The sequence below is a fragment of the Castor canadensis genome, chromosome 3 (genome assembly GCF_047511655.1).
Source record: "Castor canadensis chromosome 3, mCasCan1.hap1v2, whole genome shotgun sequence".
NCBI classification, from domain to species: Eukaryota; Metazoa; Chordata; class Mammalia; order Rodentia; family Castoridae; genus Castor; species Castor canadensis.
The window spans coordinates 51140712-51162481 of record NC_133388.1 but is presented as its reverse complement, the minus strand read 5'-3'; the positions used below and the strand labels follow the sequence as shown (position 1 = coordinate 51162481).

General features: G+C 35.9%; 1 protein-coding gene across 8 annotated transcripts in view; it reads left to right on the top strand.

Moving 5' to 3' along the window:
- Nucleotides 1-21770, top strand: part of Ddhd1 (DDHD domain containing 1) — a 74346-nt gene that overhangs the window by 37269 nt on the left and 15307 nt on the right. For all 8 annotated transcript variants that reach the window (XM_020172177.2, XM_074067957.1, XM_020172178.2 and 5 more), the window contains 4 exons: nt 511-617; nt 5692-5798; nt 18841-19103; nt 20721-20796. In XM_020172177.2, coding sequence (XP_020027766.1) covers nt 511-617; nt 5692-5798; nt 18841-19103; nt 20721-20796 — 553 coding nt within the window. The remainder of the gene's footprint in view (nt 1-510; nt 618-5691; nt 5799-18840; nt 19104-20720; nt 20797-21770) is intronic.

Genomic DNA, 21770 nt, shown 5'->3' with positions numbered 1-21770 from the left:
AGGGAGTTTTTTGGAATGAACTTTGGGCTAACCACAAATCTACACATGTGTAAAATTTATGTCACTGATACAAACAGGAAAAAAAAACAAATTTGTTGATAATCTTGATTTTGAAAATGAAATTTAAAAGTCTGTATTATAGGGAGACTGAGTAGAGAAGGAAGGAATAAGATAGACCATGACTTGCAAATATTTGGAACTGGGTGATGTCACATGTGTATTCATTATACTGTCTACTAAAAATCATATAAATCTATAATTATTTAGAATATAATGTAACAACTTGAAACATTGAAGCTATAGATGGCAAATTTAGGAAAATAACTGAAACGAAGGTGTTCTGATTTTGCAAACTTGCTTAGTGTAGCAGTATTTGAAATATAATTGGACAAAGCTATAAGAAAATCAAAATGTTATGATTAAAAATGTTTTATGCCAAATAAATATAAATGTGAAGTTGCTCTCAAAGTTTGGGTTTGATTTTATTTATTTATTTATGTTACTTTTTAGGATGAGAGAGGCTGCAAGAAAAATAGAAGAAAGGCATTTTTCCAATCATGCAACACATGTTGAATTTCTGCCTGTTGAATGGCGGTCAAAACTTACTCTCGATGGAGGTATATATTTTTTTAATTGAATGATTTAAGCCAGTGACACACTTTACCAAGGTAAATGTAGTAAATCTTAGACTTTTTGCTCATTAAGAAAAAGTTTACTTGTCTTAGGGTAGGGTTATACTCACTCATTCTAGATTATTTGAAAAAATAAAATCGCTGGTTTTTAAAATAATTACATTTACTTAATGTCATTTGGACCACCATAAATATGTCACAGATAACACTATTTCCATGCATGTCCTCTGTGGCTTGGAGGTGGAACTGACACGTGGAAGGAACAAAATGTTGTCCAGGACCTAAGTCTGTATGATGCTGACAACAATGCTGACACAGTGCTGAACTGCCATCCAGGTCAACAGTACTGTCTCAAAGTTAAGTCATGTCCAGTTACAGCTTGCCAAGCCAAAATGGTATCACAAGTTATAATGAGCTTTTAAAATAAATAAATGCTGGTAACCAAAGAAAAGCTCTCAGCAAAATAACAGTCTATGTGTAAAGTTCTGTAGAAAAACATTATTATTTGGCTTTTTCTTGTTCACCCAGATATATTTCTTAGGGTGCCCAGGAATATAGCCAACAAAGTTGAATTAACATTTACTAAAATTTCTGCATTCTATTCATATAGCAGTTTTTCTTTATTTGTTGAAGCAGGGTATCACCATGTAGGCCAAGCTGGCATCACAATCCTTCTGAATGCTGGGACTACAGGTGTGCTCCCCCATTCCTGGCCCTCTGTGCTACTTTTAAAAGCATTAAGATGAGAGAAAGAAGCCAATCTTGAAAGATTGTATAATTTGTGCTTCCATTTACATTACATTAGGAAAAGGCAAAACTGCAGGGACAGAGAACAGATCAGGGGCTGCCAGGGCTTTTGGAAGGTAGGAGAACTTGAGTTCAAAAGAGGCAGCACGTGGAAGTTTTTTAGGGAGGTAAAACTGTTCTGTATCCGGATTGTGGTGGTGGTTATGGTACATACATTAAAACTCACAGTCAGTTTTACTTTGTGTAAAGGGGTTGAATGGACCAAAGTAAAGTAGACCCACAGTGGGGACACATTGGGAAACCCCTTGGAACATTGACTTAAATGTTTGGGGAATTAGGGCTAATTTGTGGAAGGGCAGAGGGTGAATGAAGAAGATTAAGATGAGGGTATTTGGTAGATGGACTTCATATACTTATATGAAATAGAACAAACTTTTTGCAGTTGCTTTAAGTGGGGCAGGGAAGGGGGTAAAGAGGGAGAGACGGCGGGGGTAATCTAACCCAGATACAATATAAGCCTATTTGGAATTGTCACAATGAATCCCCTCTGTACATTGACTATATCCTAATAAAAAATTAAGTGTAAAAGTAATAATAAAAGTACACCATAGAAACATTAACCTCCTCATTGGTAGTGAAAGGCTAAAACCATTTCCCACAAATCGGGAGCAAACTGAAGATGTCCACAGTTATAACTTAGACATTCTACTTGCAGTCTTAGCAGTACAGTAATAAAAGAAAATAATAATATTATAAAGGATCAAAAACGTGTTTTGATTTACAGGTAATGTGATTGTCTACTTAGAAAATACAAAAGAATATACAGAAAAAGCATTAGAATTAAAAGATAGTTTACCAAGATTATAAAATAGAAGATTTATATATATATATATATAAAAGTAATTGCATTTTTATATACCAGCAACACACAGAAGTAACACTAAAAATGTTAAGGTTCCAAGAACTAACAAACAAAAGATGTATTTCCATGTTTAAAAGTAAAGGAGCCATTAAAAGATATTAAATACAAAGATAATTTTCTTAGATTGAATGATGAAGTATTCTAGAGATGTTGATTTTCCCAAATTGTTCCACAGAGTCCAGGTTAAGTTAATTAAAATCCCAATAGAGTTTTTCATGAAACTTGACAAGCTGACTCAAAAATGACTATAGAAGAACAGAGGGCCCAAAATAAGCCAAGCATACACAAGGGAGGAGGTGGGAAGTTCTGTCCTACTAGATGACTGGACCTGTTCTTTAACTTTTATAATTAAGACAGTTTAGTCCTGATCCAATGATAAGCAAATAGACCAGTGTACCAAAGTAGACTCCCTGAACAGCCCTGTGCTAATATGGGAACCTGATGCATGTCAGAGCTGGCATCAGGGCTCCTCAATGAAAGCATGTCCCATTTTATAAATGTGCTTAGTAACCAGTTGTCCAGTGGGAGAGAAAAGGAGAAAACAATCCCTGCTTTACAGACCAGATGGATCAAAGCATAATATATGAAAGCTGAAGACTAAGAGAATGAATACCTTTATGATCTCAGAGTAGGGAAAGAATTCCTTTTTTTTTCCTTGCATGCATCAGGTCCTGGGGTCAATCTCAATACCATCAAAAAAAAAAAAGTGAGATATCATTCACACCCAACAGTTAGGCAGAAATTTAAGAAAGTGGCAATGCCAAGTGTTATAGAGGATGTACAGCAATGCAGTGTTGGAAACCAAAACCACAGTCTGACAAGGTCACTGTGGCTTAGCAGCATTCAACAAGGTCAGAATCTGCAGGTGCACCATGCCTCTATCACAGTGGGAAGGAACGCTAAATGGTTTCCCTTGACTAAAAAGAAGTTTATACATAGTCAAGGACACACTGGCAGTAAAATGCAGGGTGGAAAACACAGAAAGGTTGTAACTAGGTCAGAGTGTTTTTGATGTTTAAGTTTCTTCCTCTTTTGTATAAAGCTTGCTGAGAAAAATAAAATTTTGCCAGTTGGTCATCAGCCTTCTGGCCCTCTCAATACGTGTTTTAGTCATTCCCTTCCTGAGTGAGTTGCTTTGTGTGTCCTGTCTTGTTCATTCCTGCCCTCAGCCCTTTCAGGTTGAGGACCTCTGCAATCCAAGCAGTGAAGGTTCTTATTCATTACTGGTGGGAATTTAAATTGATAAAATCACTTTGAAAGATGACTTGACATTATCTTATAAAGTTGAATGGCATAGCCGTTTCACTTCTAAATATATACCCTAAAGAAACTCTTAGGCTCGTGCACCAGGACATATGTGAAATTATATTATTAGGATTGTAGTTTATAATAGAAAAAAAAGCTAGAAATCCAAGTGTCTCTCAAAAGAGTGAATAAATTGTGTATATAGAGAGAGAGTAGAATATATGCAGCAATAAAAATTAGTGGATTACAGCTATGTGCATCAACATGAATGAATCTAAGAAGCATAGCCGAGGGAAAGAAGCAAACTGTAGATGATACATCAATTTATACAATGTTTAGAATCAGTCCAAATAAAATATTTAGCCACTGACATTTACTAAATGCTGTATAAGTAATTGTCTACAATTATTAGCACTTCTGAACATTAGTAAATGCATAAAGAAAAGGAAAAGCACAGTTAACAAACCTCTTCTTGGTGATTGTATCTTAATACAGAGAGAGAAGTTTGGAGCTGAGATGGAGCTGTGTTAGGAGTGCTTGCCTAGCATATGTGAGGCCCTGTGTTCAGTTGCTCAGGTCATTTAGACATATATTGTGGGCTTCAAAAATAATTCAGAAAACTTTGCAGGTGTTTTCCTTTTTTATAAATTATTATTTCAGTTGCCCAAACATATTAAATATTTTCTTTTATATGTGTATGTGTTTCATAATAAAACCTTTTTGGAAATGCATTAAAATGATATTCAAACTATTTTCATATCAGCATCATAGCTACACCTTCTACTTTTGCCATTTAAAAATAGGCATCAAAGCTGGGAATAGTGGTACACACCTACAATTACAGTACTCAGGAGGCTGAAGCAGGAGGATCAAGAGTTTGAAGTTAGGCTGGGCTACATGGCAAGACCCCATCACAAAAATATTTAAAAAGAAAAAAATGTGCATCATCTATAAATATGTTGTATGACCTATGGACAGCCTCAATATCTCCCTTTACATCTTTGAAAAGACTCCTAGACATTGCTTTCCAGTCCTTTTCACATTGTATTAAAGTGAGGAATAATTGAGAGGCAACTAAGGAACAGAGTAACCTCAGGACACATGTTTTGGAGAACCAGTGATCCTAACCACTAGACATATCAATTCTACTTCTTTTGTTCACATAAGTTTTGTAATTTAAGGATTTAAAATTTTATGGTTCACATTATATATTGATGCTTGTAAGGGTTGAGTGGGGTGAATAAAAGATAATTTTTTAATATGCTAAATTTTATTTTGAAAAAACATGGAATTCTGGAGATGTATTTTTTTACTTTCATTATATCATTAATGTATGACTCAAGTTTATACTTAATATGATCAAAATTGTGAGCTTTTTGTGTTTTATATTTTATCCCCAATGAAAATTTAAATATAAAACAGATGGACTATTGAAAAGTAAATAGAAATAAAATCATACAGTCATGCACCTGAAAATAAATAAATAAATAAATAAAGTGAGGAATAAAATAACCTAAGCCAATACAGTGAAACACTGGAGGAAAAATGAAATTGTCCTTGGCTAAAATCATAAGCCTTCTTCCGCTTACCTTGTGCTTTCAAGTAATACTCATCCAAGCACATAAACTTTCTTGGTGTTTATGTAAGAAATGCAGTTTTTTGCATCTTTAATAATTTAATAGGTGATAGGGTTCTTCAACATAGTTACACCAGCCTTATCTTGTATTTGTTGTTCATTTACTTGCCTTTGTGCATATTTGTGATTTGGCAGTTCTTGCTTTATAGAAGCCTTGGTTCATCAAAGATAAATCGTGTAAAGCATGGGGAAACTTTTTACTTGTAATACCAAGTAGATTTTAGCAGCACCAGGCATTCCACATGAGTATTACCAGGTCCACCTTGCAGAGATGAAGAGAATGGCCTCTGTCCTTTAAGTCTGTTTTCTTTTAATATCTCCTTTTGTCTTTTACTGTTTTTTTTTCTAGCAACATTTTGCAAGAAGGGAAGGTCTGTTAAAGCCAAAGCTGGTCTTGAGTATTTGAATGTTAAGTTAGTTCAGGAAGTGTAATTTTTGTTCTCAGTTTATTTTTCCCTAGAACAGAGATCTTCTGAAAGTTTAATTTCATTGTTGTCTGATTTTTGTAGACACTGTTGATTCCATTACTCCGGACAAAGTACGAGGTTTAAGGGACATGCTGAACAGCAGTGCAATGGACATAATGTATTATACTAGCCCACTCTATAGAGATGAAGTAAGTATCATGATTCTGGTGTTCTGTTAGGCATGTTTTAGAGTGCTAGCATATAAATCCCCTAAGCTTTAACATTCTGTGTTCTTTTAAAATCAAATGGAAAATGGATAGTTTCATGGGTGGGGAGTTAGTTAGAAAATAATTCTTGGAAAAATACCAGTTTTTATAAAGCTCATTAATTATATCTGATTATTGTCATAATTACAGAGTTTTAGACACTTAGAAGTTTCCTTCAACTTACTTACTTTTATTGCCTTGTTTGTGTAATAGACTCATACAGTTCCCTGATGGCAATATTGCCAATGTACCACACAGACAGCACTAACAAGGGTGGGATCGGAAGGTTTATTCAGTGGAATGAGAGAAGCTACCAAAAGGAATTCTGTTTCATAGAAGTACTAACATTTGTTAATTGCCAACATGGATATGACCTTGTTTATTGTCATAAAACCCTGGGCAGTAGGTTGATCAGCACCCTCACTAAGGGTGAAGGCACAAATGCAAGGAGAGATTAAGGAACTTCCCTAGGGTTCTCACCTAGCACATGGCAGAACCAGAGTTTGAAACAGATGATGGAGCTCCACAGCCATGCTGTCTGCAGTTCTCCCTTCTGGGCTCACAATGTAGCCACTGGCTGCTTGTCTTGACTTCCCTGGTCTTTAGTTAATCCATATTTAGTCAGCACCTGCTCTACCAAACACCTGCTAACTTTGGGCTGCTTACTGGAAACTGTTACCCCTCATTAGCAGAGAGTCATGGAAAATCACTGCAAGTGTTTGGAAAGTAAAATCAATTCCTTTGATAAAATTCCCTTATCAGGAATCTCAGGGAAGATGTGTGGGTATGGATATGTGTACACACACACACTAAATCAGCTGGTAGAAGATACTTTGAACTAAAGAGATAAAGATTATTCATTCATAAAATGTGCCGTGGAAATTTTTGAAATTGTTTTTTATCCCCTAGAAAAATACTTTTTTAGGCTTGTTAGAATATTTAAGAAAAATCAATACAGATTTAATCATCTATGTCCCCAATTTTTTTCCAAAAACCATGCAGTACGAATTATCTTTTGCAGTTTGTATACAGGCTTTCAAGACAAATTGCTTGATTCCAGTCCCCTGTAATACTTAATTTTTAATTTTTGTATAACTTCTCCATCTTCAAAATAGGCATTCTAACAGTAATACCTCATCTTTGTAGAGTTTGTCTGGGTTTTTGGGGTGGGTTTTGTTTTGGGTTTTTTTTGACAGTACTGGGGTTTGAATTCAGGATATTGTGTCTTGTTAGGTAGGCACTCTCACCACTTGAGTCACACTCAGATCCCTTTTTCATTTTAGTTATTTTTCAAATGGGGTCCTACTATTTTGTCTGGGGCCAGCCTTGGACCACAATCCTTCTATTTATTCCTCCCACACAACTGGGATAACAGACATACACCACCATTATAACTACTGTAATACTGAATCATTTTAGACTCCAAATCCTGAGTTAAATTCTCAAATGATTCCTGCCTGTAGACATCTTTGCTTTCATAAGAGATGGAAGAGTTTGATGTTTCTGTGGGAACTTTCTTTTACCAATTTTTTTTATCTAAAAATACTCCTGCCTTCAGAAATCTTAAAATGGAATAGAGCCTGGCAATAGGATTTAATGCATGTACTTTCAAGATGATATAGAGATCATAGATTTCATAAGGTTTGGTAATCTACATCTGTATTTACATTAAATGATAAATGTAAAACATTTAGTATTTAGCAAGTTCATTGCTTTTATTTCTGAGCACATTTTGATAAATTTTCATTTTTCTAGACTAATAAAGTGGCTTGAAATTGGCAAAGGCAGTAACAGTGTTGCTTGTGTCTTGTTCCCCCCCACCCATTTTTATTTTCCTGAAGGGGGAAGGGGAACACATAAATTCACACAAGGGAAAACACTAGTCTAACCCTACATACTGTTTGTAGGAATAAAGGAAAGCGATGAACTGAAAATACAAGGGTAAGATAAAGTTCAGAGGACTTGGGCTGGTTTGTTAGGAGGGATGGCCAGAAGGAAGAGACAAAGATGGCTTGTGGGTTCTAACCTAGGTACCTATAGATGGTTCTGATAGTAAGTAGAAATGAAGGATGGGGAACCAGATTTTTTTTTTTTTGTAGTGGAAAAGGGTTAGATCATAAAGAAAATAATGAATTATTATTATAAAATTTTAGGTATGGTTAAGATTTCTTTCTAGAGTTAGTTGTATGGCATAGACTTAGACAAATGAAGCTTAAAAATAGTATATTAGAATCACTCATTTCAGATTTTTTTAATGTAATGGCATTTAAATCAGATTAAGGAGAAAGAATGTAGGAGAGGAAGAGAAAAGGGGCCCAGTCAGGTCTCTGAGGAATATCAATTAATGTACAGTCAGATGAAGGACAGAGTAAAGGAGATTCAGGAAAAGATACCAGAGAGGAAAGAACGTAATCACTCAAGGGCTAGAGTTGTAGCTCATGGTAGAGATCTAGCCTATCATGCATGAGGCCTGCGTTCCATTCCTAGCATTGCAATTTAGAAGAAGAAGAACATAATTCTGAGGGTAATTGCCTCAGAGAGAAGAAATTTTCAGCTAAGGCAAAAAGGCCCCCAGAGGCTAGGAATAAGAGTCAGAAATGTTTAAGAGCTTCAGAGTTGAAGGTAGAGAGAGAGCAACTAGAAAAGCATGGGCTGAGTCATACGGAGATGAGAATTTGGAGGAATTTGGGTAGTCACTGTGGAAGATAGATGGAGGAGGGTAAAGTTAAGAAGTTTGAATATAAATGGGTAGAACATACAAATTCAGTTAAAATTTTCGCCAAAGTTGTTTCAATGACATCAGAATTTTACTGCAGTAGTTACAAACTCAGAAGAAAATTCTAAAACATTTGCCACGATGTTCAGTCAGATACCTTTCAGAGACAGGCACCTTTTCTTTAATTTTAGTCAACTTTAAAGCAGAAGAACTCATACATTATTGTGACCCACTAAAAATTATTTATCCAAAATATCAGAGAATCATTAAGCCTATTTCAAGAGGAACATACTTAAATTTATTTGTTCACTAGGGTTAAGATTATTCTAAGTAAAGTTCCTTTTACAAAGCTTTTCATTATTGAAGCATGTAAGTTTCCCCATTTTTGTGGTAAGAATGAAGACTTTGATTCCTTTCGATGTTTGCATATTAAACTGTGGATTAACTTAAAGTACTATATAGTCTGTCAGTAATTTGCTAACATCTCACAATATATTTTTTAAGTTTATTTTCTTTTTTTATAATATTCATATGTGCATACAATGTTTGGGTCATTTCTCCCCCCCTTCCCCCCTGCTCCCTCTGTTACCCCCCCCAACCCCTCGCTACCAGGCAGAAACTATTTTGCCTTTATCTCTAGTTTTCACAACATATTTTTGTCAGCAACAAACTTAATTGTAAATAAACCATTGGTTTTATTCCTTCTAAAATCAGGGTATTACTTATTAAACACATAGATTATAGGCATTCTATAGAATGAATGAAGCTTTCCAGCAGAGCTGCCCTGTGCTGCTCAGAGCCAGCCTGTTTCTGATTTTGTTCATTCAGAGTTACTCCTTGACATCAGTCACATGTCTTTGACATACACATGAAAATACCTTTGTTTGGTCATTTAGCACAAAAACTTCCTTCCCTCCTGGCTGCCATCTGCTTGGATTTTTCTCCATTCCTCTTTCTCTACCAGTATAGGGCAAGGTCTGCACTGATCTGATTGGCAACAGTGAGAAACAAAAGAGGAAGGAAAATATGGCCATTTCAACTATAATTCGTTATTTTGTAATTCTGCTCTGAATATAAGTTTATCTCTAGCACAGACCCTTCTTTTCAACATTCCAGACACTCTCCTTAGTGCCAACTGAGCCTCCAGAGGTAGATGTCCATGAGTACTTCAGATCACTATCTCTTCCATCCCATGTAAAAACTATAAATTCATTCATAGGAAAAGTAAGATAGCAGGTTAACAGAACTTGTTAACCTGTGGGTGAGGACAGCTTGAGACAGGAAGATGAAGGGAAAGTGGAGGCAAGATATGATAGTATAGAAGAGGTGCAGTAGTGCATTTTGCAGCCATGTGGAAGAATGGATGCTATATTCTCCACACCATTCACAAAACTATTCCAGACACCGGCTAGAAGTGGGCAGTGATTTCACTGGATTCTTTACTTGGCTTGCTAATATTTTATTTCCCAGAAGGTAAGAGAAGCTACAAGAAGAAAAACTGCCCTGGACCTAATTCTAACCAACAAGAGTACTAGTAACTTAATATGTTGATAGTCTTTTATAGTGTACAGTGGGTATGTTAGATATGTTGTAAAAGTTAGGAAATTAACCTATGATACTGCAAATGAAAACAGTGAGGGAAAAAAACAAAGAGGATATCTGAGCGCATATTACTTATACACACACACACACACACTCTCTGCACACGTGCACATGTGCACACAGTTGATAATATCCCTAAGAGCATATCCTGAATAATCAAGGCTGAAACATATTCTCAACAGTAATAATAAGGGTCTTTTTTCTTTTTAAAGTTGTCATTGATAGCGAGAAGCACCAGCAAGAGAAGAATTCTGGCCAGTGGCTAATGATGACAAAGAAAGCAGTTCCTTCCTTTTACTTTTCTTACCATATTAGGATTGAACTCAGGGCATCACCCTAGCTAGGTGGGTGCTCTGACTCTTCAACTACATCCCTAACCCTTTTTGCTTCAGCTATTTTCAGATAGAGTCTTGCCTTTTTTTTTGTTCAAACTAGCCTGGAACCACAGTCCTCCTACCTATGGCCTGCTGATAAAGCTGGGATCACAAGCACATGCCACCTTGCCCAGCTTGTTTGTTGAGATATGGGGTATGGCTAAGTGTTTGCCTGTGCTGGCCTCAAATCACAATTCTAATCTCTGCCCCCCAAGTAGCTGGGATTACACAGGTGTGAGCCTCTGCACTCAGCCTCTAGAAAGTGGTTGTTTTCTATTTTGCCCCCATATCTATAAAGATATCTGTCCTCAGAATGGAATTGAAGAAACCATATTCAGTAGGAAGAGGGAACCAATACCTAGGATTGATGAATAGAAAGGGAATACCCAATGCTTTAAATTAGTTTGTCTTTTGGTCCAGATGAATTTCATGGAAAAGTACTGAGAACTTGTGACTTGTATTCATTAACAATCTTAGCAGTGTTTCCCAAACATCTCTGATTAGAATAATCAACTTGGTGCTCATTAAAACTACAGGCAGAAAAAAGCCCTATGGAGGAGACTGGATTTGAAGGTATGATTTCTAAAATGTCAGTACCTATAGGTATGGTGTATATATGTAAGTGAATATATATACACACATATAAACACACACACACACACATATACATTTCCTACCCTTGTTCCCTGAAATAGTCAAGAAGCAAACACACGCCAGTTACAGTGAACACGCTAGCACCCAGCTCTTTCCTGTAATACTATTATTTCCCACTAAGAAAAACTAGAGCTCCTTATGAAAGTGGCTGATACTGGGCTGGGACAATTTGTTATGATAGAAGGTATGGGAATGTCTAAAAGAACAATGGGGCAGGTCACAAGGACACAGGAGCCAAAGAAGCAGTTCAACTGGCCAAGTCTGGAATAATTTGAACACCAAAATGTGAAGTAATTGTTACTACTTATTTGTGTAATTATAATAAGAATTATGCAATAAGGGATTATAAATCATGAAAAAAAATCTTACATCCATTTTGATTATAAATAGTGAGATAAAAGGGAAGAAGGGAGATCCTTTGCTTACCATAATAGAATGCCAAATGCTGAGTAGGAGGATTTTTGGAGTTGGAAAATTGTCTTACAGCTATCATGGTAGGATCAAGCAAGAGAAGATTAGGCACAAACCATCAATAAACACTAAATTGATAAGGAGCAAGACATTTGCATGATCTTAAAATTTAACCCCATAGACTGCTCATTGGTTTAAAGGAAAAACAGTACTTACACACAGGAGAAATCAGGCAGTACCTACACTGGGTATTCCTGAGGGACAGATGGACATTATGTGCCTCTCAATACCCAGAGGACGACACAGCATTACTTATGCAGCACTGTAATTACTAGAATAACACAAAATGAGATTCTAATTTAAAAAGTAGGGATGGGACTGTGTTCTTTAAAAATATTAGTATCATAAAAGCAAAGAATGGCTATGGAAAATGTTCCAGATTAAAGGAGGCTAAAGAAATATAACTAAACACTATATCCCATCCCGTAGTGGCCAAGGGAGGCTGCAATAAAGGACTACAAAATTAAGAGTATAGATGGTGGATTAGATAAAATATCAAAGGAAACTTACGAAGTTGACAACTGTGTCATAATTATTCCTACTTTTACAAACTATTCGATGAAGTATTGGGGGTAAAAAGACCACAGCATAGGTTGCCAGAAACATTATGACGGTGTATTTTGTGTTTGTTATAGGAGCAGAGAGAACAAATGATAGTAAATGGGATAAAATGCAACAAGTGAATGTAGATAAAGGATAAATGTGTGCATTTTGTACTATTTTGCAACAATTTATAAATTTGAGGTTATTTTCAAATAGACATGTAAGAAAATACGAAGTGGAAAAAAAAAATAGTTTTCCAGGGACATGCCCTGGAGATTCTGATTCATTGGTCTGAGATGGAGCTTGAATTGTATCCTTAACAGTTCCCCAGGGAATACCATCAGGAAATTCAGGGAAGCACTGATTGAGGCATTTTAAAGAACAAAAGGGATACCTAGTAGGTGGGCAAAAATTGTTCTTTCTTTTAAAAAGGAAAGTTGATTCTGCAGATTAAAAAGGAAAGTTGACTCTGCAGATTAAAATCCATGTAACATGTTTAATGTGAGGCAGTATTCAACATTTGAAAGTATGCATTTTCTTGGGAGGTAGTGATCAAGAGTAAGTCATATCTGCTTGGTTTATTCAGTAGTCATTTGAAAGAGCCCTTTTCTACCCTTCTCTGAGCCTCTAGAGTCAAAAGCATACAGATTTAAAACTACCCCCTTAACTTGTTGTATGACCTTATATCAAATGTCTCATTTCCTCATTTACAACATGGGGATGAAATACCTAGTGATGAAGATTGCCATGAATGTTAAAGATATAATAATGTGTATAAAGTTCCCAGTACAAATCATGGTCCTTGAACACTCAAATCATGATTATGTATGTATTAGTCTTTATGTATTTCAAAGGCTACCATGTTTGTTTTTAAGTAGGTTTACTCTTTTAACTCTAGAAAGTAAAATAAGGGTCAGCGAGTAGAATGTCCAGAAAGGAACATGTTTGTTTATTGTAATGAAGAGCTTTGTAGTAACAAAGCTGCCTTTTAAAAAAAGAGAGAGAAATGAACACACACTTTAAAATGGAGATGCTCACTGAGGTGGATGCTGAGCCACCACTTAGGAAAGATGACTAAAAGGACTCTTACTTACACAGCAGTTACATTAGGTCACCTCTGAGGCCATTTGACTATTAGATTGAGATGTTCTTGAGAACATCCCTAACTAGTGATTTGCTAATAATCACAGAAAAGCTATACTTAAGGAAAAAGAGTGGTGTCTTAGTAAGTCCTCATATGTTTTGAGGACCAAGGTTTAAAAAAAACACACAAAGTAATAATTCCAGACTAGTTTAGAGCATCAGAGAACCTTTGGTTCTTCCTTCAACCCTACAATAATAAGAAATCCAGAGAAATGTATATCTAAAATTTTCTTTTCAATGACTTTCAAAAACAAAGAATTATAAAGAGAATTGTCATGGCCATATCTTATCATTGTTATTTGAAAATTATTTAACTCATCTATATGATTAAATAACTTTCATTAAAATTTCTTGAAGCAAGGAGAAGGACAAGGACTAAGTTTATTACTCAGCCATATTTGTGTGTTTGGTTTCCCTCTTGAAACTGATGGTTGCAGGGGTTCTCCCTTTAGTTGATTCTCTTCATAAATTTTAGCCCTTGAGCAGTGGTTATAAGAATTAGAAACTGTTTTAAACCTTTGAAAAGCCACCCAGTGCCTACTATATAAAAGGTTCCCTGAATCAATTACATCATACTGTAGAGCTAATAAAGATCACAGGGTGTATCAATAATCTTAGCACAAATGAATATACTTGCTCAAGAAAGGATCCTAGGTGGGAGAATATAATTGGATTGGAAAGGGGAAAAAGGAAGAAAAGTCACAATAAGCTTTATGGATACAATGTAGAAGCGAATTTCTCCCTTTTGCTGTCAAGTGGATGAGTTATGGAAACATTTCGAGGTAGCTTGAAGCCATTTAAAAAGTTGGCTTTCTCAATCATGTTTAGCCATAGATGTTCATGTAAATGTAAGCTATAGGCAAAGGTCGAAAATGCCACCATATCTAGATATGTTCTCATAAGGAAATACAATGACCATTTTTTAGGATGTAATTATTAAAACAGTCAAAATCGTCACCCCTTCAGGAACATGCACTTTATCCCATTCTCTGGTGAAATCTTTTATTATCAAATAGACTTTTTTGGTCTATTTAATAATAGACCAAGACCTTGTTTTCTTATTCAGATGTATATGATTGTCAGATTAATGAAGGCCTGGTATAGTGAAGGATGCTTTAAAATCTTTGAAAATGAAACAGGTCAGTCATTGGTAGGGTGATGTGCTTTATGTACTTTTTAAAAACAAAAGGTTGGATACTTTTCAGCCAGAGTACTGAAGTTTATACCTTTTAGTGCTTCTAGCTTTACACAGTATGAGTCTTAAAATCAAGGCCTTCAAAAATGTAAACTATGGAGCTGGAACTGTTGCTTGGTGGTAGAGCACGTACATAACATGTGCAAGGCCCTGGGTTCAATCCCAAAGCCACCCAAAAAATAAATAAATAAAAACCATTAAGTGTCACTTCTAAAGGAATTTATTTTATCTAAGCATTAGATTTTTCTGAACCTCCAAAATCTTAAGGATTTGTAATGTTTATGAAAGCCAGATCCAAAACATTATATTACAGCTCCCTGTGAACAAACCCCATGCACTTTCATATTACACTGCACACTCCTTAAACTACTTCAGAGTTTTACCTGCAATGCAAGTCTTAGAAGATTTCTCTGTGCATTTACTGAATTAGTACAATAGAGCGTTGGTACCGCCATTGAAGAAAAGCTATGAACGCTCAAGGTACATAGAGTTCAGTACTACACTGTGAATGCTTGATTCATTTTTCCCATAATCCCGCCTAACTTATACTAAAAACATGTCACCTTTTAACAAATCTAAAATTTTCACTTATCACTTAAAGTCAGCATATTGTACGCCTTTTCTGCCTTAAGAAGATTACCATAACTTTTACCTCACTTTTTGGAGCTCCATTTGCTTTGGTGGAGGCATTATTTTCACAAAATTAAGAACAGAGAAACATTCAGATCGCACAACACTTTAAACACAACTCAATAACATGGGACTGCCCGAGAGCTTCTGCATATCAACTGAACTGTGTAATCCACACACAGCAATTAAAAAACTGTTTCTTGAAATTTGTTAATATTTTTTGGCCACGCTTGGTCAAAACCATATGTAATAAAGCCACAAGTAAGGCAGGCATATTATAGTTCCTAAAGTATGGTCCCCAGGCCAGCAGCAGCAGCATTTTCTGGGAACTTGTCACAAATGTAAATTGCCAGGCTCCATCTCAGAACCTCTGAATCAGGAACTCTGGGATAAAGCCTAGCCATCTGTATTAAATAGGCCCTCCAGGTGATTCTGACATATGTTGAAAATTGGAGAACCACTGCATTAAAGTATGCAATTTGTTTTCTTTTCCTAAGGGGGAGGAAACATAAAATATCCAGTTAAAGTAAAACTCCTTAAGAGGAAAGGCACCTTATTATCCTTCCACATGTTACCAGCTCATCTCTTTCTTCATTGGCTGAACATATTTCATCACACAATGATGCATGGTTTCAGTAGCTTTAATTATCCTTAGGTTTTGCATTATGGAGCACTGAGACGTCAACAGAGAGAATGTCATGCCTTCATTCATGTCACTGTGACCTTGCCAATCATAAAGTGCTCAAGTGGTTGTCAGTTTATGTCAGCAGGTGAAGAATGTTCAGTAAAAGATGCTGGTTAGTTGCCTCTTGAGACATAATATCAAGATTAAAAGTAGAAGTAAACAAATATTCTTTGTCAGAGTAGCAGCTGGCTTAATAAAGAGTCCTTAATATGAGAAATTGAAAGTGTATGACCAAATAGAAGTAAGCACTCAGGTCAGGGACTGATAAGAGTTTAAATAACAAGAGAACCTTATTCTTTTGATTTTATGGGATATTACAGTAATATTTTTAAATTTAATTTCAAAGAAAGTAGTTTTACAAGAAAAGTTACTAAGATAACTTGCTGAGGAAGACTATAGAAAGTGAAGAGATCTCCCATGTTCATGGATTGGTAGAATCAACATAATAAAAATGTCTGTACTCCCAAAAGTAATCTACATGTTTAATGCAATTCCCGTCAAAATCCCAATGACATTCATTAAAGAGATTGAAAAATCTACCGTGAAATTTATATGGAAACACAGGAGGCCACGAATAGCCAAGGCAATACTCAGTCAAAAGAACAATGCTAGAGGTATCACGATACCTGACTTCAAACTATATTACAAAGCAATAACAATAAAAACAGCATGGTACTGGCACAAAAACAGACATGAAGACCAGTGGAACAGAATAGAGGACCCAGATATGAAGTCACACAACTATAACCAACTTGTCTTTGACAAAGGTGCTAAAAATATACGATGGAGAAAATACAGCCTCTTCAACAAAAACTGCTGGGAAAACTGGTTAGCAATCTGCAAAAAGCTGAAACTAGATCCATGTATATCACCCTATACCAAGATTAACTCAAAATGGATCAAGGATCTTAATATCAGACCCCAAACTCTAAAGTTGGTACAGGAAAGAGTAGGAACTACTCTGGAATTAATAGGTATAGACAAGAACTTTCTCAATGGAACCCCAGCAGCTCAGCAACTAAGAGATAGCATAGATAAATGGGACTTCATAAAACTAAAAAGCTTCTGCTCAACAAAAGAAATGGTCTCTAAACTGAAGAGAACACCCACAGAGTGGGAGAAATATTTGTCAGCTACACATCAGACAAAGGACTGATAACCAGAATATATAGGGAACTCAAAAAACTAAATTCTCCCAAAACTAATGAACCAATAAAGAAATGGGCACGTGAACTAAACAGAACTTTCTCAAAAGAAGAAATTCAAATGGCCAAAAAAACACATGAAAAAATGCCCACCATCTTTAGCAATAAAGGAAATGCAAATTAAAACCACACTAAGATTCCACCTCACCCCTGTTAAAATAGCCATCATTAACAACACCACCAACAACAGGTGTTGGCGAGGATGCGGGGAAAAAAGGAACCCTCTTACACTGTTGGTGGGAACGTAAACTAGTACAACCACTCTGGAAAAAAATTTGGAGACTACTTAAAAATCTAAACATAGATCTACCATATGATCCAGCAATACCACTCTTGGGGATATACCCAAAAGACTGTGACACAGGCTACTCCAGAGGCACCTGCATACCCATGTTTATTGCAGCACTATTCACAATAGCCAAGTTATGGAAACAGCCAAGATGCCCCACCACTGACGAATGGATTAAGAAAATGTGGTATTTATACACAATGGAATTTTATGCAGCCATGAAGAACGAAATATTACCATTCACAGGTAAATGGATGGAATTGGAGAACATCATTCTAAGTGAGGTTAGCCTGGCCCAAAAGACCAAAAATTGTATGTTCTCCCTCATAAGCGGACATTAGATCAAGGGCAAACAGAACAAGGAGATTGGACTTTGATCACATGATAAAGCGAGAGCACACAAGGGAGGTATGAGGATAGGTAAGACACCCAAAAAACCAGACAGCATTTGTTGCCCTCAACGCAGAGAAACTAAAGCAGATATTTGAAAGCAACTGAGGCCAATAGGAGAAGGGGACCAGGAACTAGAGAAAAGGTTAGATCAAAAAGAATTAACCTAGAAGGTAACACCCACACACAGGAAATCAATGCGAGTCAACTCCCTGTATAGCCGTCCTTATCTCAACTAGCAAAAACCCTTGTTCCTTCCTATTATTGCTTATACTCTCTCTTCAACAAAATTAGAGATAAGGGCAGAATAGTTTCTGCCGGGTAGCAAGAGATAAGGTGGGATAAGGGGGCATAAGGGAGGGAGCAGGGGGAAGGGGGGAGAAATGACCCAAACATTGTATGTACATAAGAATAAAATAAAAATTTTTTAAAAAAAGATAACTTGCTGTATAAGTAACCCTAAAGTTAAAAAGCCCTGCTTTCACACATAGAAATCAACTTTTTACTCATTTATATCACCAACTTTAATGGGGATTTTGAAGTATCAAGTAGATCAACATTAGCTTTTTCATACAGTTTTAGTCATACAGTTGATCTTTTATTTGCATTACTCTAACTACATAACGTATATAATATGTTAATATGCTTGTAAACTCAGATATTCATTTTCTATAACTTGTTATGACTAAAAACTACAAGGTATAAAAATTAGGAATTGCATAGGGGTAAGTTACAGTGGAGACAAAATTTCCAGGGGCATACTTGGAATGTGCATGGAGCTTTTTTTAATCTACAGAACTGCTGATTCATGTGGTTGACTTCTGGCCTACAAAAGGGTCTTTGTGAGTGGTATCTGCCTATATAGTCTATAGTGATGATGTGGATTTTAATATTATTATATGTAACTTCATTTCCTGCAAGATTTTAATGCACTTGAGTTCATTCTAATAACCTACGTGTACATGATTATATACTTATACTAACAACCTAAGTATATAAACCTAAGTTGTGTTTATTTTTCTTGAGTTTAGAAGTAAAGCTTAAAGCACTCAGTGATAACTAATGTAATATTTTCTTATTTCAAACAGCTAGTTAAAGGCCTTCAGCAAGAGCTGAATCGATTATATTCCCTTTTCTGTTCTCGGAATCCAGACTTTGAAGAAAAAGGGGGTAAAGTCTCAATAGTGTCCCATTCCTTGGGATGTGTAATCACTTATGACATAATGACTGGCTGGAATCCAGTTCGACTCTATGAACAATTGCTGCAGAAGGAAGAAGAGTTGCCTGATGAAAGGTGGATGAGTTATGAAGAACGACATCTTCTTGATGAACTCTATATAACAAAACGACGGTAAAGTAGCGTAGTCTTTTGAAAGATTTAAAATGTCTTTATGGAATTACTAGACCTCATAGGAGAAAACTTTTAAGATTTTTATGGTGAAGAACTAATGCATGGTTCAGGGTTCAAAGATTACTAGATAACATGCCTAATCAAGCTGGAGACTATTAATTTCTGTGCTAATCACATGCATTTTTCTATAGCACAAAATAGTTTCATTTTCCTCCTTATACTCCTTCTGTCTTCAGTCACAGTTTGTCAGGATTGACAACTAAAACTTAATCAAAGCTGGGACAATGCATAAAGCCCATATTGAAAATGTTTGCTAGTTTTCATTCATTGATAGTTTTATGTATCCTTATTATTTCAGAAATAGTTTTAAAACCCTTCGTATATTTCTTGGCAAATGTATTTTTGCATGTTGTCTGTAAACATAATTACATGCTATGTAATTATAAACAGATTTTTTATTATTATTTCATCATTGTTGCCCTGCTTGTACTATCTTTTAATTCTTTGCCACATTCCTATCTTCATTTATAGTTACATGGCTCATTTTTTTGGTCCTCTTAGTGACACAACTACATGTGTCAATTCTGACAAATCACTTCTTCTGATAGTTTAGCATTACATAAAACAGCTGAGTTAATTAACTAAAATTTTGACTTACTAAAAGACAAAGCTTAGAAATTGAATTATACCTTTTTGGGAAAAAAAAAAAAACTTAGTTCCTTGTTTATTAAATGTAAGTGGATAAAAGCCATGTGCCAGTGGCTCAGGCCTATAGTCCTAGCTGCTTGGAAAGTTAAGATTGGGAAGATCGTGATTGGAAGCCAATCCAGGCAAAAAGTTCACAAGACCCCCATCTCAACCAAGAACTGAGTGTAGTGATGCGCACCTGTCATCTCAGCTATTTGTAAGACTGAGATCAGGAGGATCAGGATGCAAGGCCAGCCTGGGCCAAAATTTCACAGAACTACTTCTCAGTCAATAAGCCAGGCATGATGATGCATACCTGTCATCTCAGCTACACAGGAAGCATAAATAGGAGGATGACCAGCCAGGCCCACCTGGGCATAAACACAAGACCCTATTCAAAAAATAATTAAAGCAAAAAGAGCTGGGGGCATGACACAAGCGGTAGAGTGCCTGTCTAGCAAACGCAAGGCATGAGTTCAAATCCTAGTTTAAAAAATGAATGAATGAAAAAAGAATGAACAAGACAGTATAAAATATTTGATGTAATTCTTAAAGATATTTATATATGCTTGCATATGTACTAAGAAGCATTTTTACTAAAAAGAAAAAACAAAAACTGGGCTGAGGGTGTAGGTCAGTGGTAGGACATTTGTTTAGCATGTGTAAGGCTCTGAGTTCAGTCCCCACACTGGAAGAAGAAAAGGCTATTAACAGCAGGTATAGTGAGGAGTAGTTATACTTATTGTGTTGTAGATTTTCATAGACTTTGTGTAGTGCATCAGTGCATTTGTTAAATATTATCAACAGAGATTAATTTGAGAATTGGTAATGGATCATCATTTCTTTATAAGGTCTAATAAACTCTAATACAGTGCTTATTTATAATGAATTATAAATATGTGCATTATGCAATCCTATACCACTTCCTAGGCTGAGGGAAATAGAAGAACGGCTGCATGGATTGAAGGCGTCATCCATAACACAGACACCTGCCTTAAAATTTAAGGTAAGGAACAAGTGGTGAGTCTTTCATTATTTTTTAAGCACTTAAAACATGATGTTATGATGTGAATGAAAATTTAATTATGAATGGTTATTGAACACATACTGTGTGTTGGATACTGTTAGTTTCTGGGTTCTACAAAGAAAAGAATGGATGGTTCCCTAGCCCTCAGGATATATAACACAGTATTACTGGTGTCGTTAGCAGTACACAGAATGATACATGCACAAAAGAGGAAGGTTTTAAGGAATGACATTTGTACTTTATCTCAGTAGATTAGATTTGGCCAAGTGAAAGAAGAAGAAATGCTATTCTATGTAAAAGGAATGGTATTAAATAAAGGTATGGTGGAAGGAACTTCATGGTGCCTCAGGAAACACCAAATAATCTAGAGTAGCAGGAAAGAAAAGTTGAGACAGATCCGGAAAATACTTAATATTTAGAATTAACAAATATTTTGGTCAGTGGTAAGACAAAAAAAAGTATGGAAATACCTGGAATCAGCAGTGATTCCAGGGCTGTTATTTCAGTCAATAAAAAGTATATGATGACAAAAGCCCAACATGGGTCAGTTGGGCTGAAGTTTTAGGGCTCAGCAAGGGAGCCATGAGAGAACAAGAAGAACTGGAAGTAAGGACTTAGATTTGAGATGGGCAGTGGGGAAGCTTTTCTGAATTTTGGTCATCAGAATGACCTGTTGAAAGCAGTGATTTAGGAAGAGATAAGGTGGGAAATGTCAACACTGGGTACACTCTTGGAAAAGGACACAGTAAATGGAAGACGTCCTAAGTTTCCTAATTCTCATTTCCTGTTGAGTATATGCTCATGTCTAGCGTACTATATCACCTGTTCTTGAAATACGTTTCTTATATCACAAGAACTTGTAAAGGTTAAAATGTGGAATGATACAAAAATTTTTACCTGTTTGTTTGTTTTTGAGATCGGGTCTTGCTCTGTTGCCCAGGCTGTCCTGGAAC